Below are 24,085 nucleotides of genomic sequence, written 5' to 3'. Positions count from 1 at the left end.
AAAACCATTATTACCGGCGATACGCAGCTTCAGTACAGAAAAGCTGTCAATACAATTCAAAATTAACAATTACCTTTATTCACTGAAAAGTTGCTGAACTTAAAGACAAGGCAAAGCGTGATTAAGGTCAAGGAAGGTACGATCACATGACAGGAAGGACCGAGAACACACAGCGCATGACTAAAATTATGATGAATATGCAAATGTTTCCAGTAATGCGCAGAAACAGTAAAATCTGTAAAGCAAGTTCATGGTCTAGCTCGATATCAACAAAATCTCGAATCTTGGAACAGTTTAAGGAATATGCAGATTTTGCTCCTCTCTTTTTGAGAGAGATTGGTTTGCTTCTTCCTTTCTGCAAGTTATTTCTCTCATTGTACGAGATTTCCTGTCTTGTGCTCTTGTCCAACCACAAGGCCTTGTGGTTAAACCACTTCTCTCCTTTCCTCATGACTGCTGAACTGATAAGCAGTCATGAAGAATTGAACGCAGGCTCACACAGTTTTTATTTTAAACAACATATGGCACGGTAACGAGCCCTTTCAGCCCACAAGCCCATGCTGCCCAATTACAGCCAATGAATCTACAACCCCCGCACGTTTTGAAGGGTGGGAGGAAACTGGAGCACCCAGAGAGGAAACCTGCAGACACGGGGAAAACATACAAACTCCTTACAGACAGTCCTGGTGCAGTAACCACTACACCTAACCATGTTTTGTTTTGTATCTAAATAAATTCTCACTCCCTCTGCAAACCGCCCCCAGTGTGGATGGATGGCATGAGATTCAGAGCAGATTTGGTGGGAAAATGTGAGGGTGGGGGGAAGCCTTGCTCAGAGTGGATTCCAGAGTTCAATACTTATCTTCCTTCCCTCTAATGACAAGGATAATGTACAGCTTTCTTCTCGAAGCTTATCCAATTGGCCAGTTTATACCCACATCTGTGGGTAGGAAGCTGATCAACAGAAAGCATGCAACAATTAAGCCGAATCCAGTCTTTCCACAAAGTTCACATTTGCAGACTTCCCTGCAGAGAAGCACTGCCTGGCAGTTGACGGGGAAGGGGAGGTAGTGACAGGCTGCCTTCTCTTCCCACCAGCTCCCCGAAGACAAGTGATACCTTCTTTGCAAGGTGGAACTGTACACCCGTCGTGACTTTAGGCACTTGATTCCAACTGCCTGTGATGCAGCTACACTGCTACAAAAGCAAGCTCATCACCTGTCAACACTAGCCAACCACGATCACAGTATGAACATGCAAGCACATGCATACACACACACACACACAACAGTAGTCCCTGCAGACACACGCATCACCACAAGGTAGATGGAGGAAACCAGGCCAGGAAAGAGGATCAAACCTCAAATCTTTCCTATTGGGGCAGCTGGTCTCCACTTTATTCATTTACCCTCCAGGGTGTTTTCTTCTTGCTTTACACTGAATTCTCCAAATGCAAACTTTCCAATGGGCCCAACTGATTTCCATACCAGTGTGTTTGAGTTCTACCCAAGCCTCCTCATCCAATCCCATTGATTGGTTCTTCTCTTTTTTCCGCCACACACTTCCTTTCATGGGCACTCGTCACTCCTTGCAAATCATCTCAGAAGGGAAGGGAGAAGCCCACCATTGCCTGTATTCTGGACGACGTATCGCGAGTGAAACCCCATGGTGTCAGTTCAGAGAGTCGAGAGAAGGTTCCAGTTCCAGCCTTCCAATCTGATCATCCCAAGGTCAGAACAGCAGGAATTCACATTGTTGACCTCTCCTCCTCTCCCATCCTATCAGCAACTTGAAAGAAACTTGTTTTCTGTCATTCCTAGCTCTGATGGAGGGTCTTGGACCAGAAACACTACCGGTTTCCCTTTCCACAGATGCCGTCTCAAACTGAGTGTCCAAGGTTGAGGGGAAACCTGGTAAAAGTTTATTAAATTATAATGTAGATAGGGTAGACAGTCAGAACCCTAACTCCACAGGATAGAAATTTCAAATACCAGGAGAAGTGTTTCAGATAAGGGGTGAGCGAAGTGTTTAAAGGGAATGTAGGAAATAGGAGCAGGAGTAGGCCATTCAGCCCATTGAGTCTGCTCTGCCATTCAATAAATACAACTGGGGCAGCATGGTTGGTATAGCAGTTAGTGAATGCCTTTACAGTGTTAGCAATTGGGACCGGGTTTCGAATCCCGTGCTGTCTGTACATTCTCAGTGTCTCAGTGGGTTTTCCCTGGAGGCTCCAGTTTCCTCCCACTGTTTGAAACATACCAGGGTTGTAAGTTAATTGGGTGCAACTTGGGCAGCACAGATTTGTTGGCTGAAATGGCCTGTTACCATGTCTAAATTAAAAATAAATGAGATCATGGCTGATCTGACGATAGGCTTATCTCCACCTACCTGCCCTTTCCCCTTACTATGTAAAAATCTAACCCATCTCATCCGAAATATACTCACTGAGGTCATCTCCACTACTTCAATGGGCAGCGAATTCAACAGATTCCCCACCCTCTGGGAAAAGCAGTTCCTCCTTATCTCCGTCCTAAATCCTGAGGCCACGTCTCCTAGTTCTGGTCCCCACCAATGTGCCTACCCCTAGCTTATACCTTTCATAACTTCATATGTTTCTTCAAGACAGCGAGTACAGTCCCAAACAATTCAATCTCTCCTCATAGGCCAAACCCCCCTCATCTCTGGAATCAACCCGTTGAACCTCCTCAAAAGTCAACACACCCTTCCTCAAATGATGGAGACCAGAACTGCACCTGGTACTGCAGATGTTGCCCCACCAGTACGTTGTACAGTTGCAGCGTAACCTCCCTGCTCCTAAATTCAATCCCTCTGGTAATGAGGGTCAACATTCCATTTGATAAATAGAGACACATCATCAGCTTGGTGCGGCGACAGACTTTTTATTTATTCATCCCATTTCCAATTTCAGCAGAAATTATTGTGCATTTATGAATCTAATCACCTATCACCAAAATAAACCACTCTTCTTAAAAGCCTTAAGCAGAAATTCATTTGGGTTTAATTGCATAGCGTAGTTATTAATTTGATTACACCCAACACCGCCTTACATTGTATCGAGGTGACAGCTGTGTGAAAATACCATTGGACGCTCACCATTCCAGGCATATCCTTCCCATGCATCAACTAAATAAGGGGGCAATTGGCACCTGCCAGAGGCAGCAGAAGGTAGTGTTCAGGATTTGCTGTCCTACTGATTGCTTCTGATCAATTGGTTACATTCCAGAGTATCTTGTCAACAGAGCTGGACACAAACACAGGGAAAAAGAAGCCGATACTTTGTGTAACTCAGTAGAACAGGCAGCAGTAGATGGGGTGAGTAGACCCATGTTCCACACCGACCACCTCCTCCTCCTTATACTGTCTATCTCTCCCCTTAGTAAAATTGTCAAGGATTTCAACACAAAACTTCAATGGGGGCAGGAAAGAGAGAGAGGAGAGAGGGCAGAGAGCGCAGGGTGGGGGTGGGGGGGCAGGCAGCGTAACTTCACCCCGTTCTGAACTCACTCACCGTGGGAAAAACACACAAACGCTGGAGAAACTCAGCAGGTCGAACAGTGTTCTTTATGTGACAAAGATATACATCACCGATGTTTCGGGCTTGAGCCCTTCATCAAGGTGTGGGGGAAACATGAAAGATGTCCAAACAAAAGGGGGAAGAAGAGGGGGAGGGCCTTCTCTAAATTGGAGAGACCAGTCGCAGATTAGGAGATTGCTTCGCCCAACACTTCCTCTCCGATCACAACAAAAGTGACCTCCACGCAGCGAATCATTTCAATTCTGAATCACAGTCTCAAGCTCACAACTCTGACCATGGCCCTTCACACGACCCCATCCTGACCACCCGCAGATTGGAAGAACAACACCTCATTTTTCATCTGGGCACCCTCCAACCCCATGGCAGGAACATTGAGTTCACTGCATTCCACTAATCAGCTTACCTTTCCCCATTTCCTCCCCCCCCTTAACTCATTCCAGTTCCTACTTCCTTTCTCTCTCCACCTAGCCTAGCCTCCTTCCCCCTTCCACCTATCATCTCCCACCCTCACCACCCCACCTCCCTGCCCCCCTCCACTTCCACCTATCATCTCCCACCCTCACCACGCCATCTCCCCCCTTTTGTTCGGACATCTCTCATGTTCCCCTACACCTTGATGAAGGGCTCAGACCGTGAAACGTTGGTGATGTATCTTGACCGTTGCTACATAAAGGCACTGTTTGACCTGCTGAGTTTCTCCAGTGTGTTTTTTCACTTAACCATGGTGTCAACAGAATCCTGCATTTCACCTCACTCAATGTGGAGATGAGTTTCTTTGGTGCAGTTTTCTAAACAAAGGAGACTCCCCCTTGTGTTCAAGTTGGCCTTTTAATATATTATTAAGTCAGTGCGAACTTGAATTTCACAGAGAAGCAAATGCTTATGTAGAAAGTATGAATATAGTGGAAAAACTCTGGTGCAGTACGAGGCATCTTTAATAATTTTTATTACTACGTACCAACATCATATTTTTGAATGCAATATTTTTAAAAAATCAAAGCACATTTGATTAACATTCATTCTAATAAGCTTCACCTCCCCACTGCGTCAATCAAGATGCCAAGTCTAGCGGTCTAATGAAACCAACATCTGCAGTTCATTATACTGTGCTGCAGTATAACTCACTCACAGTCATTGCCAACGCTCGCAAAAACACGGTTCTAGCATGGGTTCGGTCGGTCCAAGACAATGCCTCAGTTGTCCCAAGTTCAAATTTCCCTGCTGGCCAAGTACAAAACTTGCGGATTATCACAAGAGAAACAGCATTACAACCTATGGATCATTCTAAAACTCCGCGTGACTTGGAGTCAGCAAAAAGGATCCTGGATAAATTCATGAGACATTCAACCCATTGTGTCCGTGTCAGTCAGAAAACAGCTGGCCAGAGCCATCCCGCGGCAGCAGGTCACCATTTTGTATGTACTCATCCAAGTGTTGTTGGAATGCCAAGAGGACATCGACTTCACCCACTTGTGCAGGCAGAAAGTCCCACCTTATTTGAGCAAAATTAAATCCTCATCTCTTAATTCTTCTTCTAATTACTTTAAATCTTTGGCCTCTGGTTTAGATCCAACTGCTATGGAAAAGAAGTCATTGTTTATTCTGTACTAGACCCTTTTATTTTATGCACCACTGCCTCGCTGCCTTTCCCGATGTTCCTCAGAGTCTCTGAGCCTGTCTGTCTGTCTCTCTCTCTGTGCTTTCCCACTTCCTCTCTGCCTCCTCCCTCTCTTGCCGTTCATTCAGCAACCCCCTTCCTTCTCCCTGCATCTTTCTTTCCATCCCCCTCCCCTCTCCTCATCCACACCCCTTCCTCTCTCCCTGTGCTCCCTCCCCTTCGTCCCCTCCACCTCTCTGCATCCCCCTCCACCCTTCTCTCTCTCAGGAGTTCTGAACCAGGAACTCCAAGCTCCATTACATAGAACACTCTAGCACACTACAAGCCCTTCAGCCCTCAATGTGGTGCTGACCCATATATTCCTTTTAAAAAAAGTACGAAATCCTCCCTACCCCATAACTCTCGATCTTCCATCCATATGCCTAAGAGTTTCTTTAATGTCCTTAATGTTTCAGCCTCCACCACCATCCCTGGCAAGGTATTCCAGGCATCCACAACTCTCTGTATTTAAAAAAAACCTTACCTCTAATGTCTCCCCTAAACTTCCCTCACTTCACTTTGTCCACATTTCCTCCGGTCTTTGCTAATCTTGCCCTGGGAAACAGGAGCTGGGTGTCCACCCTATCCATGCCTCTATAATCTTGGAGATTTAATAAAGTCTCCTCTCATTCTTCTACCCTGCAGAGAGAAAAGTCCCAGCTCTGCTAACCTTACCTCATAAGATACGTTTTCCCATTCAAGTACATCTCATTTGCATTCTCTCCTTAGCTTCCACATCCTTCCTATAACGAGGTGATCAGAACTGAACACGATACTCTAAGAGTGGTCTCACCAGAGATTTGTAGAGTTGCAACATGAAAGGCTCCGAGGTGGACAAGGGAAATCTTTTCCAAGCCTCCTTAATAAAGCCAAACTAGAAAGCATCATTCATCACAATTGCTCAAAGATAGAGAGTTGGCATTTGGTGTTGCACAAAAAGAATCTCAAGTGGGGAGCACACAAAAGCTGGTGAACACAAGGAAGGAATATCGGGTCTGTCACAATACCCACCCCCTCTCCTGTGAAATACCTCCTGTGCCTTCTGAGATCCCATCATTACTGACTATAGAACCCAGAGATTTGGAGAGACGGCAAATCATCTTTGATTCCAGCATGTGTCTGGGAAGAAAGTGCTCAATACAGAGGCATGGGACAAAAGGTGATACTCCTCTTCTGCTCTGCCTTCACCCCAAACAACTTCCTCCCAAAACACTAAGCTGCAGATCTCTGTGACTTGAGTTCAAATCCAGCACTGTCTGTAAGGAGTTTGTATGTTCTTCCTGTGACCTGCATGGGTTTACCCCAAGAGCTCTGACTTCCTCCCACCCTTTAAAACGATAAGGGGGTTGTGCATTAATTGGGCAGCATGGGTCGAAATTCGCTCCTACTGTGTTGAAAATAAAGAAAGAGAATTGGATCCTCAGCCTCCTGACTACAAGCAGGGATTACACCTCCTCCATGCAAAGCTCTTGTACTCAGCCCCTTCCTGCACATGTTACACTCACTCGTGAATTTCATCTTGTATGTGTGATTTCTTAAGACAACACATGGATGAAGGAAAAGGTTCATCACTTTAAAGTTGATACGAACAAGCACATGAGGAAGGCCATGAGGCTACAAGTCTCCATTACTACAGTGCCCTGCTCAGTGTCAGCCCCTGGTGGAAGCCAAGTATAATCAAACGGTAAGGCATTGCTAGTTGCATTGCAACCATGATCTCTATCATTACACAGGTGATACCACCATCGTGGGCCAGATCTCAAGCATTGAAAGGTGCAGGCAATTCTACTGGCATAGTGTCTGTCAAACACCCTCTCCCACAAGGTCAGAAAAATAAGGGTGTTAGTCATTGATTCCAGGTAAGCGAGAGATGCGCACATCCCAGAATTTATCCACAGTGCTGAGGTGCAGATGGTGGAAAACTTCAAGTGCTTTCCAATATCACCAATAGGCTGCCTTGGTCTAACTGTGTGGATGCTACAAAGAAAACGGTCAAAACAAGTCTGAAAATTCAGTGTGTAGCTGAGGTCTCTTAGCAATTTGGCAGATCCACTAGAGAAAGCATCCTGCCTGGTATAGCATCACAGCAGGTATTGGAACTACTCTGCCAAAGGCCAAAAGGAACCACAGAGATTGTGACCACAGCTTAGGTCATCACGAAAACCAACCTCCTCTCCATCAACTGTGTCGCTATCTCTTACCATCTTGGAACAGTTGCTAAAATATTAAACAACTCGCCCATTGGGCTTAAGAGACACGTGCTTGAGGTCACAGATGTCCAAATTTCCTAATATTATCAGACTCTTGAATGGATCTCACACTGGCAGCTAAGTCAGAAAATCTGCAGATGCTGGGGCTGAGTGTATACACAAACATGCTGGAGAAACTCTAACTACCTGACAAAGGGCCCAGGCCTAAAACGTTGGTCACCTTTTCCTTCCCATGGATGCTGTGTGACCTGCTGAGTTTCTCAAGTATGTTGGCTATTGCCATCTTTGTGACGACACTTCTCTGGAATCCCCACGCTGTGTTTGTGCACTTCCAGGAGTGAAACACAATAGACTGCAGACCCCCGGGATTGTAGTAAAAAAACACACAGAAATGCAGGTGGAACTCAGCCGATCTCTTTAGCTTCTATCGGAGTCAAAGATATATACCCGACGTCTCGGGCCTGAGCCCTTCTTCATGTGTTTCTGTGCCTTGCACTATTTGAAAACTATTATCCTACACCTAATTTATTTATTATTTATTTATTTATTATTTATTTATTTATTATTGCACTCTCTGCTCAAAGAGTTGGATAGCCAGGAAAACATGCAAAACAAAGCTTCTTATTGTTCGGTCCATGTAACAAAACAAAATGCACAAAAATAAATTCAAAGGCATTTCTCAGTTCAAAAGCAAGACACTTGAATGCTGCAAAAAGCAGTTCAAGTTGGAAATAGCACCTGCAATGAAGTGTAAACAGATCACAATGGTGGAAAATACTCCTGAAAACCAATGCAGACTAAAAGTCATTCACATCAGGCACTGTAGTTAAAAAGCCCATTAAATTAATTCTCACCCCATTAAAGGGTTGAAGTAATCCTCCAAAATAATGCATCAGCAAGGATAATTTGTTACCAGAGTAACATCTAAACAAGACATTTCAGGTGGGCCGCATCAAGTATATTTGTAGAGTCACTATTGCCAGCGGGCTAATTCTGCAAGACAAATGCTCAAAGCAACTTCTTTCTCTTTCGCCTGTATCCATCTATTACTTCTTGCCTGTGCCCCTCCCATGCCCCACCTCTCTTCCCCTCAACATTTTATTCAGACATCTATCCATTCTTCCAGATTCCTGACGAGGGGCCCAGGCCTAAAACGTTGGTCATCGTCTACTTCCTGTGGATGCTGCGTTACTCCAGCACTTTTCTGCATTGCACCATTTGGATGAAGAGCATGGGCCCAGGATCTTCCGGCCGAGGGCCCCGTGTCGCCCAAATACCCCAATTAACCTACAGCCGGCATACGTTTTGAAGGGCAGGAGGAAACTGGAGCACCCGGAGAGAAAGCCCACGCAGACACGGGGAAAACAAACTCCTTACAGACTGCGCCATATTCGAACAATTATCTTTGGCTTGGCTTCGCCGACGAAGATTTATGGAGGGGGTAAAAAGTCCACGTCAGCTGCAGGCTCGTTTGTGGCTGACAAGTCCGATGCGGGACAGGCAGACACGGTTGCAGCGGTAAATTGGTTGGTTGGGGTTGGGTGTTGGGTTTTTCCTCCTTTGCCTTTTGTCAGTGAGGTGGGCTCTGCGGTCTTCTTCAAAGGAGGTTGCTGCCCGCCAAACTGTGAGGCGGCAAGATGCACGGTTTGAGGCGTTATCAGCCCACTGGCGGTGGTCAATGTGGCAGGCACCAAGAGATTTCTTTAGGCAGTCCTTGTACCTTTTCTTTGGTGCACCTCTGTCACGGTGGCCAGTGGAGAGCTCGCCATAGAACACGATCTTGGGAAGGCGATGGTCCTCCATTCTGGAGACGTGACCCATCCAGCGCAGCTGGATCTTCAGCAGCGTGGACTCGATGCTGTCGACCTCTGCCATCTCGAGTACTTCGACGTTAGGGATGAAAGCGCTCCAATGGATGTTGAGGATGGAGCGGAGACAACGCTGGTGGAAGCGTTCTAGGAGCCGTAGGTGGTGAACAATTATAGCCTTACACTAACTGGTTGATTCTCCAGACATCACTGAGGGTGTGCTACACGTTACACACATCAACGGGTATTGAAACCAGGGCTCAAAACTCTCTCCTACTGAAAGGTATCATCACATTGTCATATATAGCTGGACAACTCATCCGTCCGTCAATCGGTAACCAAAACTGATCACATTGTTGGCTAAATACTTGTGCAAAAGTATTTTTAGCCAGAAAAATCTGGAATTTCCCTATCTAGTATAAAAGTCAACTCCAGTCTCTCACCTCAGCCCTGGCGAGCAGCCTGCCCTTTGGAGCTTCCAACTACGGACTGCTGTGGTAAATCTTTAGGTGCCTGAGCTCACCAAAACGGCAACAAGGGGGTCTCGCGAGACCTGGCCTTGGTGGGCGTCATGTTGTATTTGGCACTGTAATTGAAAGTGAATTCTTCGACTACAAAGTGGGATGACTCAAAACAGCTATGTCCAGAATAGAGAATGGTGTTCAGTGGGGAGGGGGAGGCGACGCTGCTGCCACAAGGCGCCGCCGCCTCAAGGTGCTGGAGTGGCCTGATTAGATACAGGAGCGGCACTCTGGTGAGCTCCAGCATCACAGCACCCCTGTTACCCACGCCTTGAACATGGACTCTCATCCCGGCCACCCACACATCAGAATGCCACTCTCGCCTCGGCCGCCCCACCGATTGGACGCCCTGTGCCTCCAATGGCACGGATACCGACTGTAGTCCCAACCTCCCCTGTGATAGAATGTGTGTTTTGATGTACAGACTCTCTGTGAATACTTTAATTCATTGTGTTTTATTTGTTTCGAGATCATTTGGACTTCTGCGACTGATACAGTATTTTGGATTCTTGCAAAGTTCAGTCCGCCACAAGTAGTATCAAATGTAATAGGCGACCTCATAAATTTAACATTAAAAAATGGTCCACATAATTCTTGAGTATATATGGTAGGTTGTTTGTGGTCACAGGTTTGATGTGCACAAAATTATCTAAGCTTCCTACATTACCACAGTGACCATTCTACAAAAGTATAGTACTTCACACAACGTAAAGAGGTTTGGGAGGTTCTAGAAGGACTGAAAGCTGCTATGATCATTTAGGTCTATCTTACAGTATTAACAATGACTTGCCCCTGCCCTAGAGTTACTGAGCTCCTGTGAGGCATCTGACAGTCCTATTTGTACTCAAGGCAGAGGCTGGAGCAAAGGAGAAATCTGCATTTCTATCAGCGTGGTTCCCAATATCATTATCTGTGAAACTTTAAGGGTTCCCTGCAACACCACCCTCTCCCCCATACGATCCATCTTCAACCATCACGCCACACAGCAGGATACCAGATTGATTTAGTTTTTTTGACATACAGCATGGTAACAGCCCCTTCCTGCCCACGAGCCCCGGGCTGTCCAATTACACCCAATTGGCCTACAACCCCCTGTACGTTTTGAGAGCCATCGCGTGGTAATTAGGAAGCTATAATTACTTTCCCCAGAAAAAAATGTAGCGTTACACCTGTATTTAAAAAGTCCAGTTCCACTCTGCGTGCGGCAGAGAAGCGCTAAAACTCAAAACAATGAGGATCAAACTTCCAGAAACAATTGTAGAAGTTGACTCCCTACCTGCCAAATCGCTCAACTACAGCAGAAAGACATTTTAACAGTTGAAAACCATTAAGCAGACAATCAGATAGACCACCCTGCCAAAATCTGCACTGCTCGATGTGCTTTCCAAATACTCCCTTACCAACATGCAACCTCCATAGAGAAATCCTGCCATTTTTCTTGCTGGTCTCAACCACTCCCCTTGTCAGATCAACTCAAGCAAAACAATATGTTTCAGTGCTCAACTATTTCAAGCTGGCGAGTTGCCTTGACAGCTCCATCTTCAGAGCACGATCTGTTCCACTTATTACTCATGCCAAAAAAAAAACCCTTACTCACCACTCACAACAGAGATGAATATCAAAATAATTTTTAACCATGTGAAATAATACGCAGCATTAATTTGTCTGCACAACTAATGTGTTTACCAGTTTAACATTATACCAAGGCTTCCAGGTGGGATTTTACCTCAACACAATCTGTCAACCGGCTGAAGTGCTCAAAGGCCAATCAAGACGCAAATAACAGAAGTGATCTAAAGATAGGAGGTGGCAGTGATCGGCAACATTTAAATGCCAAAGTGCCAAATAACATAACAAATGAGCTCCCTCGTTAAATTGTTTATTAGTAAAATGCATCCATTTCACCCACCCCCTCCAAATGGGCAAGAATAAGTGTACAATGGTGGTGAATCTGCTCCACGCAATCAGATCGCAGAGGTGCAACGGGACATAAATTACAACTAAAAGCAAAAGAAGACATTAAACGACTTTAAAAATCTGGAAAATTAGCCATTTCAATTCTTAAATAATCGTCTTGGCCTCATCTTCATTTGCAGCTCCAGGCTGTCCATGGGACGCACATCTGACTGAGGTCAGACTTATCCATCACTGTGTGTGTTGCTGAGGTTACAATTTGGCCACAGAAGCTTTTTTTTTGGCCTCTGAAGAGAGAGATTTGATTGAGGTGTACAAGGTCATGATAGGCTTCTTTCCATCAGCTTCACCTAAATCTGTGGTTGAATGATGAGGGGTACTGAATTAACATTCTGGAATTAAAAGCCCAGAGCCAGGTCTTCCGCCTGCAGAGTTGTACAATCATCAAGCAATTATGTTAAATCCTTTCTTTTTATTCTCTCTATACACCTATCATTTCCTCCAGATTCCACCACTTACCTACATCACAAATGTTACTTAACATTTTTTCTTTAGACCAGTGGTTCTCAACCTTTTTCTTTTCACTTACATACCACTTTAAGTATTCCTTATGCCATCGGTACTCTGTGATTCATAAGGAATTGCTTAAGGTGGTATGTGGGTGAAAAGAAAAAGTTTGAAAACCAGTGTTTCAATCGTCCCTCATTGACTCGTTATGTGCACGGTTTCATAACTCCAAAGGAAATGGGCTAATGACCATTTTTCTCAAGCAAAATATTTCAGTAACAATTGGGTCCAAAGCAGTGATTCTCAATCTTCTCTTCCCACCCACATCCCACCTTAAACAATCCCTTACTAATCACAGAGCACTGAAGGCATAGGGATGACTTTAGGATGTGAGTGGGAAGGGAAGGTTGAGAACCACTGCTCTGGATCCAATTGCTACTAAAAATTTTTGGCATATGGCACGGCGTCAGCCCCGCTGACCCACAAGCCTACGCTGCCCAAATACACCAATTAACCTCCATACCCTGCACATTATTGAAAGGTGGGAGGAAACTGGAGCACCAGGAGAAAACACACGCAGACAGCACTGGATTCCAACGCGGGTTCTGTAATAGCATTGCGCTAACCGCGCTACCAAATTATCCCGCCAACCAGATTGGCTCCTGGAGTATAGGAACAATGGCTCGACGTTATTACAGCTCCAGTGATTGGGGTTCGAATCCAGCACTGTATGTAAGCAGTTTGTATGCTCTCCCCGAGTCTGCATGGGTTTCTCCCACTTTCCAAAACATAGGAGGTTGGAAAGGTAACTGGGTATGATTGGGCACCACGGGCCTTGTACTGCGCTGTATCGTTAAAGAAAAACCAGCAACAGGAGCAGGCCAGCTGGCCCGTCGAGCTTGCTTCATCATTCACGATCACGGCTAATCTGGCCATGGACTCCGCTCCACAAAACTCTTAATTGCTCCAATTTTCAAAAATCAATGCATCTTAAATAATAGCTAATGAGGCAGACTCCACTATTATATTGGGCAGAGAATTCAAGAAGTTCACTACTCTCCGGAAAAAAAAAACACAACCTCTCCTCATCTCTGCCTTAAATCTGCTCACCCAAACCGCGAGGCAATGTCCCTCGTTCTCGCCTCACCTGCCAGCTGAAACAACCTTCCTGCTTCTATATGGCTCTATGAGATCTCCCCTCATCCCTCTAAATTCCAATGAGAATTCAAGGCTCGAGGTCGGGGAGAACCCTCAAACTCCACCCAGAGAGCAGTGGTCAGGATTGAACCCTGATTGATGGTTCTGAGGGGCAGCAGTTAAAGTACATAGTCATCACGCCACCCTTTAAAGTCAAAATATTGAGCTCTGTTATGACACAAGAAAAAGGAGCAGGAGTCGGCCCATTGAGCCTGCTCTGCCATGCAATGAGATCATGGCTGATCTGATGACAAGCTCATCTCCACCTACCTCCCCATATCCCTTAAATCCATTACAATGTAAAAATCCATCCAACCTTGTCTTAAAAGTATTTACTGATGTTGCCCCGCACTGCTTCAATGGGCAGCGAATTCCACCCTCTGGGAAAAGCAGTTTTTCCTCATCTCCATCCTAAGTTTACTACCTTGAATCTAGAGACTGTGCACCCCAGTTCAGGTCTTCCTAACCAATGGGAACATTGCCTACCTCTATCTTATTTTTGCCTTTCTTAATATATGTATCTGTAAGATCCCCTCTCATTCTTCCAAATTCAAGTGAGTGACCTTACACTCACTGCCTGTACAAACAATGAATAAAGAATGGATTGGTTCATTGAAAAGAAATTGGGCAAGACCTTGAAAGAGAACAATTTGTAAGGCCATGAAGAAAGAACGAGGAAATGGGGCTGGTCGGAGAGCTCATAGGAGTTGGCACAATCTCAATGGACAGAATGGCCTCATATACTGTAAACAGAGCAGTAGCATTTGGGGTGATGTTGATACCTTTGAGGTCATACACTGGAAGTGCACGGTGGTCGACAGAGCTGCCAAAGCAGACCAGCTGAGAAGCCAGTTCATCCCACCAGACATTGATTTTTTAAAAAAGACTTCATGGGATTTTTCCCATTATGAAGAATGTCATTCACAGAGGAACGACCAAAACTGCAAACCTTCATTTCTGTCTGTAAAGAGGCGGGACGTGCAACGCCACTGCGTCAATGTCAACTGCATCGTGTAACATACATGGGACGTACAGCACCACTGCATCAACTGGTCATGCTCATCAACGTCTTAGTCATTAGCCAGTTGGTTCTGGAATGCCTGAAGTGCAGTTTACGCTGCAGATGTTCCAGAAAAATGACAAGGGGTCTAGGATGAAAAAAAGTCAGATCTGGAATGGCACCCTGTAGCGTGAATGAAAGCTCTCACGACTGGAGGGAGAACAATGCTTTTATAAGCTTATAACTAAGGTTAGGGTTCAACAGTGGTCTTCAGAAGGGTTCAGGGTTTAGGCGGGAAACCAGGGATGATGTGAGCAGATGGGGGCGGATATGGGAGGTGGGGCCAGCCATCAGCACAGCACACTACCAGTGAATCCCAGTTCACTGCACACCCACATTCCAGTCATGAGCTTTTTTGACACAGCATGCTGTACAAGTGTAAAAAAAATAACTGACTGCCATGGAGGTGCCAAAGCTCGGGACAAGAAAAACTCCTGAGAGTTTTCAACTCGGCCTATGACATTCGGTGCACCAGTCTCCACTCCATCGAGGACATCCACAAGAGCCAGTGTCTTCAGAAAGCAGCCTTTATCCTCAAGGACCACTCAGCCCATGCCCTCTTTGCTCTGCTACCAACAGGGAAAAGATGTACAGGAGTCTGAAGACGAGCGCTCAGTGGCACAAGGACAGCTTCTTCCCCGCTGCCATCAGATTTCTGAATGGACGTGAACCACAGACAATGCCTCTCTGTCGTTTTCTTTTCCTTGCACTATTTGAATTTATTTTGGAAGGTGGTTCATAGAAATCTTTGCACTGTGTGATGCAGTCGCAAAACCACAAATTTTGTGACGTGTTCGTGACAATAAATTTCTGATTCTCAGTACGCTCAGGAACCAGCTCAAAGCTGACAAAACAGGCAATGAAGCAAGTCCTCCTCAATCCCTGGAGACCACGCAAGAGGAGGATTAAAAACTACAGAGGATTGTCTACTCCATTGAGGACATCTTCAAAAGTCTTAAGAACTCTTTTAAAAACAAAAATAGATTATTCACAATAAATTGTTGACAAGTAGCAAAGAAATGTACAGCCGTAACGTGGAAACTAGACAATAATGCAGTGTTGAATAGATGGCAAATGGAATTACAAAATTGTCCACCATTAGAGAAAATAACGTATAATTTACAGAATCAACCATAAAATTTTTTTTTATAAGATTTGGAAACCTTCCATGGATTTTATTGGTAAGAGTTCATCTGCGGCATCTGCTGCTTCCACCCCAACTCACCCCTAATTAATTTAAAGTCTAAGATTATATTTGTAAATTTGAAATTCAATTAATCAATGAAGGATATATGATTAATTCAGGCAGGGTTTTCCTGTTTTTTTCTTTTTTGGGGGAGGGAGGGGGAGAAAATATAAAATTATATATTCTTGTATTTTTTTTTATTATTCTGTATGATTATGGATAAGAACTGTATTTGTTATTGATGCAAATGAAAAACAAAATTTTGCAAAAAAAATAAATTGTTGACAAAAGGAAACCCATTCAAAGTCTCTTCACACATTTCCATCACTCTCCATCGTTAGAACCATTTCTATTTCCTTCATAAGAAGTGGTCATCCATTACATCTGTCAGAAAAGGAAATGTGTAAAAATGGGTGCACGCTTATTTAAAGATGCTTTGCAGTGTTGAAATAACCTCAAACTAATCCCTGGCACAAACCGTCCTTTCTGTACCCCTCCCCATTCCCCAGTTTGTTTCTTCACCGTTAACACTCCATCTGGTTTGGGGACTTGCATCATGAGTCACTCACACTTCATTACCAAGTCTTGAGCCTCCTTTAACACAGACAGATGGAGCCATTCAGAATCAAATTAATTTCAGATTAATGCAATCTGGACTCACTCCAGTCAAACTACACTGAGGAGTTAAGGCCCTGAGCTGAAGCTTGGCGGGCAAGAGCATTCCTTGGTCAGCACAAAACTATCCCTGCACTCCAAGCACATCCTATCCTCTGGAATCAGTAAACACTTCAGGAATAGAAACCATCTGGAGTTGTACAGCAGGGAAACAGGCCTTTCGGCCCAACTCATCAGTGCTTGCCAAGTTCCCAACCCAAGCAAGTTTAATTTGTCTCCATTTGGCCTCCATCCCTCAGAATTCGTCCTGTCCATGTACCTGTCTTATACCCCTTTTACACAGTGCTTGAAAGTCGGGTATTATTCACCTTTCGAGCACTGTGCGATCACATTGAAGGTGGATTGGGGGTCTAAACTTATCCAACTTTGATTTGCCAAGATAGGAAGGAGGTAGGTCTTAAAGGATGAGGTGTGTTCCCATGCTGCTGGGCTACAAGTCCCACCTCTTTTACTTCAGGAAGCTGGCTTGCTGTGTAAAAGGACTCATGAACCCGGCTTTTCTTCTCTTCTGTGAGAACAAGCAAGGTGGCTTCCAGAGACAGGGTGCGTATATGGCAATAACCGGCTTTTCCATGTGAAAATGGCCTAAATGTCTTTTAAATGTACCTGTGAAACACGGAAAGTCTGCAGTCGCTGTGATTGCAGTAAAAACACAAAAATGCTGGAGGAACTCAGCAGGTCTCACAGTGTCCACAGGAGATAAAGCTACATAACCAACGTTTCAGGCCTGAGCCTTTCAAGGTGTGCCTCTTCCACGTCCTCTGCCAGTGGGAGATGGCTCTCTATGCATGGAAAAAGTTTCCCTTCAGATCTCTTTGAACTTTCCAGTTAGGAACATAGGAAGTAGGAACAGGAGTAGGCCAAAAATGGCCCATCGAGCCTGCTCCGCCATTCAATACGATCATGGCTGATCTAATTTATGACCTAACTCCACCTACCTGCCTTCTCCCCATATCCCCTAATTTCTCTATCATGTAAAAATTTATTTAACCGAATTTTAAATATGTTTAATGAAGCAGCCTCAACCACTTCCCTGGATAGAGAATTCCAAACATTCACTACTCTCTGGGAAAAACTATTTTTCCTCATCTCTGTCCTAAATCTACTCCCCCGAATCTTGAGACTGTGTCCTCTCGTTTTAGTTTCCCCGGCCAGCTCAAAAGACCTTCCTACATCTATCCTATCCATACCCTTCATAATCCTATATGTTTCTATAAGATCTCCTCTCATTCTTCTGAACTCGAGCGAATACAATCCTAGACGATTTAATCTTTCATCATAAGTCAAACCCTTCATCCCAGGGATCAACCTAGTAAACCTCCTCTGGACTGTCTCCAAAGCCAGTATATCCTTCCTCAAATATGGAGACCAGAACTGGACACAGTACTCCAGGTGCGGTCTCACCAGTACTTTATACAGTTGCAACATTACCTCCCTACTCCTGAATTCAATTCCTCTAGCGATGAAGGCCAACATTCCATTTGCCTTCTTAATAACCTGCTGTACCTGCAACCTAACTTTTTGCGATTCGTGCACAAGTCCCTCTGCACAGCAGCATGCTGTAGTTTTTCACCCTTTAAATAATATTCAGCTCTTTTATTTTTCTTGCCAAAGTGGATAATCTCACACTTACTAACATTGTACTCCATCTGCCAGACCTTTGCCCACTCATCCAGATTAACTCTATCCCTCTGCAGACTCTCCACATCTTCATTACAATTTGCTCTTCCACTCAATTTGGTGTCATCCGCAAACTTGGCTACACCACATTTTGTCCCCTCCTCCAAGTCATCAATGTAAATGATGAACAGTTGTGGGCCTAACACTGACCCCTGCGGCACCCCACTTACCACTCTCTGCCAACCTGAAAAACTCCCATTTATCCCGACTCTCTGCCTCCTGTCAGACAACCAATTTTCAATCCAGGCCAATATACTTCCCCGGACTCCACTTTCCTGCAACTTACTGAGAAGTCTCTTGTGCGGCACCTTATCAAACGCTTTCTGGAAATCCAAATATACAACATCAACCTGTTCCCCTCTATCCACCGCACCCATTATATCCTCAAAGCATTGCTGATGGTGCAACACTATTACCGTGCCAGCAACCTGGGTTCGAATCCAGCACTGACTATAAGGAGTTTGTAAGTTTTCCATTACCTGTGCTCCAGTTTCCTGCCAGCTTTCAAAAGGTATATGGATTTTAGGTTAATTGGGTGGCAAAGGCATGTGTGCTGGAAGGGCCTGTTTCCATGCTGTATGTCTACTTTTAAAAAATTAAAATTTAAACCCTTCCCCTTCAACCTCTGCTCTCGAGTTTTAGATTTCGCAACTCTTGTGCTCATTACCCTGATGAACGAAGGCATGTGTACCAAATACCTTCTTCACCTGCTTTTCCACCTCCAGGAAACTATATACCTGTAGCCCTCAGTCTTCCATTTACAGTGCACCATCCCGCTTGTTATGCCTTCCAAATTGCCACACCTCACTCGTGTGCGAGATAATTCCATCAACAATACCTTGGCCCAGTTTCCCAGTTGATGCAAATAATGTTCTAATCTTAGATACCTTCTTCACTCTTCCACACCAAAATTGGTGTCATCTGCAAAGGGACTAACCGTGAAGCTACATCATCATCGACTGGAGCAATTTCATTGAGAAACAGCAGTGGACCCAGCACTAATCACTATGGCAAAGTGATGGTCTTTCAGTGCGATGGTCTTGGAAGTGCTCTTACTGATCCGGGCTGCTTGAGGTCTCCTCGACAGGAAGTCAAGAATTCACTCACAGAGGGAGGCGTTTAGACCCAGCAGGTTCAACTTCCTTATCAGGTCCTTGTTCATTCAGGAATCAGATGGCAGTGGGGAAGAAGCTGTCCTTGTGTCACTGGGTGCTTGTCTTCAGGCTCCTGTACCATTTTCCTGATGGCAGCAGAATGAAAAGGGCACGGCCTGGGTGTTTTTTTTTGGGGGGGGGGGCTCCTTGAGGACATGTCCATTTGCAATTTTATTTAAAACATGCAAATTGTGAACTCGCACACTTATTTTAATCAATATAGCTGCACTCTGCAGAAACTAAACATTGACAAATCCCCTGAATGTTTGTTGGAGTAATTAAAAATGTTCAATTTTGCTGAATACTGATGAATTCAAACAATACACTTTGTGTTGAACCAAATTTAACAACTGGAAATCCTGACTGTCTGGACTGGGTAAGCTGTGGGGAGCATTGTTGACATGGATGGAACATTAAGGAACAACCAGGACCTAATTATGAGTGAATTTAGTTATTTGTGTTCCACAATCCACTTTCTATTATCCCACTTGAGTGATGAGTTTACAGTGCAGGCGTATTTGTCAATTCGAAGGCAGGACCGAGGCACCCAAGATGAATCAAAGGCAGGAAGTATGTTCATTGAGGAACAACTCAAATAACAAGTTTACTCATCTGCTGGCCCTCCCACTGCTGCCAGAGAGAAGAAAAAACAAAAGTCACAGCCTGAGCCTTCCAAGAAATACCAATCCTTACACGTCAATTAAAAAGCCATCACAGAGCATTAATGATCAGATTTCCACTCAGTGATGCAAAATACACATTTGACAAATGACTGCAGAGGATATTTTTGCTCAGGTCATTTCTTTCCTGGCAGACAAATTTGTTTAACCCACAAAATTGTTTTCTCAATGATCTCCCACAACATTCAATTCAGACAACCTTCAAATAATTCGCAAATCAATCACCACCCATCGCTGAACAGTTGAAGCCAGTGATAGGATCAATGGATTTACTGTTCAAAATTTAAATAAGTAGAAACCACAACTAGGTTAGATCGCGTGAGTGGAATAACATCACAAGGGGAAAGGAGAACAGACTGTCATAGCTGACATCTTCTGAACTCTGAGTCAAGAATTCATTAAATCAGAGAATGGCACCACTTCTCTTAGCTTTCTGAGGCAGCTGGGGTTAAAAAGATCCCTTCAAAGTGGCAACTCACTCTGTTAATGCACTTCGGGATAACAGGTGTCCGCTGATCTTGTTACTCAGTGAGCCAAAGCAAAGGAAAAGCTGACTGAGAATGCGTGTTTTAAAATGTTCAAGAGGATTGTGGATCTATGACTTGAACCTATCCTGGTCTCAACATTGACTAAATTATTATTACATTTCTGGTCAAGCCACGTCAATAACATTGATAGGCATCACCAACTATTTTGCAGAAAGAAGTTTTGTTTGTCTGAGTCTGTAATTTGCTAAAATAGTAATATTGCCTTTGTAAGGAGTTTGCGATGTAGTACGTCACCAAAGACTCTTGCAAATTTCTACAGATGAACCTTGGAGAGCATCTGACTGGGTGCATCACTGTCTGGAATGGAGGAGCCAATGCACAGGACAGGAAAAGATTACAGAGAGTGGTGAACTCGGCCAGCATCATCCTGGGCACCAGTCTTCACTCCATCAAGACATCTACAAGAGGTGGGGTCCCAAGAAAGCAGCTTCTGTCCTCAAGGACCCAGGCCATGCCCTCTTCACACTACTACCATCAGGAAGGAAGAACAGGAGCCAAAAGACAAACATGTAATGGTACAAAAACTGCTTCTTCCCCCTCAGCCATCAGATTTCAGAATGGACAATGAACCACAGGTACTACCTCACATTCTCTTCCCTTTTTGCACTAGTTTATTTATTTTTTTAATGTTATTCATAGCGATATTTACATCTGTAACGCTGCTTCAAAACAACAAACTTAGTGACAGGTTCATGACAAATTCTGATTCTAGCATATTATTAACTTTTTAATGACATTTTTGGGTTCATAGAGGCAACAAGATGGTAAAGCAATTCACTCAAGTGCCAACCTCAATTATTTCATTATTTTCATTAAAGAGGAGGACAGAATTATTCTTTTTTATTGATGCAAATTCTCCAAGAACATCTCTAATCTGCAATACTTCCTTAAATTTCAACTAACAAGAAACAGAAACGGATTTGAAATGGAAAGTTTAGACCACCTAATTAAAAAAAACACACATAAATCATCTGCATTACTTAAGATCTCACGTCATATGGCAACAATTTTGGAAAGCATTGGTGGATGAAAGAAGACATCATGTTTTGGGTTACCATGGCAGTTTGGAAAAATACGATACTGCCTTTAAGTGAAAACATTATTGGCCAATTCCTTGCCAAGTATCATGGTTCAAAATCTTTTCTGCTAACTTTTCTTTACACAGGATTGGTAACACAAAACAAAAAGATTTAGATATATGAGGTCACCTCCTCCTTAAATTTGGAGTAACTTTAATCTCAAGATTATCAGGTCCAAGCCACTTTATTTCAATTGAGGCCACTTTTCTTGACATAGGTTGTGGAAATTTTTTTTTTCTGGAGATTTCAACAAGTGTGTGACAGAATAATAGGACAAGACAAGTATGATGTAATGTATCCTCTCATACACTGATATCTGTGACTAACTCATCAAAAACTGATAAATGGACCTGACCCCTCCTACATCACCGACCTCCAAATACCCGACTCCACTTCAAGACTTGTTCCGCACGCAAATCGCAAACTCAGTGGAGATCACGCCTTCGCTACTGCAGCTCCCAAACCGTGGAACAACATTCCTCCCTCCATCAAATCAGCCCCTTCCTTTAACTCTTAAATCCAGGCTTAAGTTCTATTTTTATTCACGTGTTCGGATGTGATTGTTGTATGTACAATTCTAAATCTCAGGTACCCATTTTATACTGCACTTTAAATAGCTGTTTAAGATGTAATTTATGATCTGAACAGCATTTTGGTCAACGTGAGCTGTTTTAAATGTGCTATCCGGTGCCGCACGGATGGCAGTCTCTTCAATCTGAGGAGCCTGCAAGCTCACACCAAGACACAAGAGCAACTTGTCCGTGAACTACTCTTTGCAGACGATGCCACTTTAGTTGCCCATTCAGAGCCAGCTCTTCAGCGCTTGACGTCCTGTTTTGCAGAAACTGCCAAAATGTTTGGCCTGGAAGTCAGCCTGAAGAAAACTGAGATCCTCCATCAGCCAGCTCCCCACCATAACTGCCAGCCCCCCCACATCTCCATCGGGCACACAAAACTCAAAATGGTCAACCAGTTTACCTATCTCGGCTGCACCATTTCATCGGATGCAAGGATCGACAACGAGATAGACAACAGACTCGCCAACACAAATAGGGCCTTTGGAAGACTACACAAAAGAGTCTGGAAAAACAACCAACTGAAAAACCTCACAAAGATTAGTGTATACAGAGCCGTTGTCATACCCACACTCCTGTTTGGCTCTGAATCATGGGTCCTCTACTGGCATCACCTATGGCTCCTAGAACGCTTCCACCAGCGTTGTCTCCGCTCCATCCTCAACATTCATTGGAGCGACTTCAGCTCCAACATCGAAGTACTCGAGATGGCAGAGGCCGACAGCATCGAATCCACGCTGATGAAGATCCAACTGCGCTGGGTAGGTCACGTCTCCAGAATGGAGGACCATCGCCTTCCCAAGATCGTGTTATATGGCGAGCTCTCCACTGGCCACTGAGACAGAGGTGCACCAAAGAAGAGGTACAAGGACTGCCTTAAGAAATCTTTTGGTGCCTGCCACATTGACCACCGCCAGTGGGCTGATATCGCCTCAAACCATGCATCTTGGAGCCTCGCAGTTCGGCAGGCAGCAACCTCCTTTGAAGAAGACCGCAGAGCCCACCTCACTGACAAAAGACAAAGGAGGAAAAACCCAACACCCAACCCCAACCCACCAATTTTCCCTTGCAACCGCTGCAACCGTGTCTGCCTGTCCCGCATCGGACTTGTCAGCCACAAACAAGCCTGTAGCTGATGTGGACATTACCCCTCCATAAATCTTCATCCGCGAAGCCAAGCCAAAGCCATACATAAAATAAACTAAGAAGAACATCACACTGGCTTTCTCACCAACAGGAGAGATCATAGATTACAACTTGCCCTGGCATGTGCACTCAACTGTACATTAATGAAGGTATATTTATCCTATTCTCTTTGAAGGAGATCTGTTTACAATACCCCAAAACAGCCACTCTCAGTGGGGGCTATATGCCCCACCCTCTCCCGGGGACCACAGCACATTTAATGTAGACCACATACTGAAATTCTCAATTTTTTAAAAATGTTTTTTTTATATAAATGTAGTTGGTAGGAGAGAAATGCAGAAGAAGCCAATTAAATTTGCTGGCTTCATAGGGAAGGGGGCCATAAACTTTGAGGAGTCTCCTAAGAGAATCTAGCCAAAAAAATGAGAATAGCTGCCCTAAAAAGTTGTGCATCCCGAATACCAACTTATTTTAATGTTGTCTCAATGTGGATTCCGGTTATTGAACATTCAGCCAATGGAAGCAATATCTCCCCTTCAAGCCGGAGACCAAGTTCAGGGTAATAAAGGCTTGTTGGATCAACCTCCATCTCCCTCAGTGACAGAACTGAGCCCATTTCATCAATAGTTTTCACAGAATAAAAGTGACTGCAGGTGAAAGTAGAATTTTATCTCCAATAGTCTTTCTTGGAGCGCCCTAAGAGCAGCACATAGGAATAATTTACATTTTATTGGAAAATAAATTAGTCTCCCAGAAATAGACATACAAAATTGCAGTTTAGTTCCAAGAAATCTGGTGTTATTCATAACACTTGTACAACAATCTGCATTATTTCTCTTTACTTCAGGAGATGGTGCTTCATGGTGACAATTATCCAAACCACATTATGTTTAAATAATTGCAGCTACCAGCAATTGTTTACAGTGAAGTGA

The 24,085-nt window shown here is 44.2% G+C and overlaps 1 protein-coding gene across 10 annotated transcripts in view; it reads right to left on the bottom strand.

The window, feature by feature from the left end:
* celf2 (cugbp, Elav-like family member 2) overlaps positions 1-24,085 on the bottom strand; it is a 303,877-nt gene that overhangs the window by 200,765 nt on the left and 79,027 nt on the right. The window contains exon 1 of one of the 10 annotated variants that reach the window (XM_069908431.1): positions 11,153-11,176. The exons of 8 other annotated variants lie outside the window; for them this stretch is intronic. In XM_069908431.1, the coding sequence (XP_069764532.1) occupies positions 11,153-11,169 (17 nt within the window). In that variant the 5' untranslated portion in view covers positions 11,170-11,176. Of the gene's footprint in view, positions 1-73; positions 155-11,152; positions 11,177-24,085 lie in introns of those variants that run through there. One more of the 10 variants, XM_069908433.1, reaches the window with a different exon arrangement.

The sequence above is a fragment of the Narcine bancroftii genome, chromosome 13 (assembly GCF_036971445.1).
Source record: "Narcine bancroftii isolate sNarBan1 chromosome 13, sNarBan1.hap1, whole genome shotgun sequence".
In the NCBI taxonomy this organism is placed as follows: Eukaryota; Metazoa; Chordata; class Chondrichthyes; order Torpediniformes; family Narcinidae; genus Narcine; species Narcine bancroftii.
The sequence above is the reverse complement of the archived record's forward strand: the minus strand, read 5'-3'. Positions and strand labels throughout refer to the sequence as shown.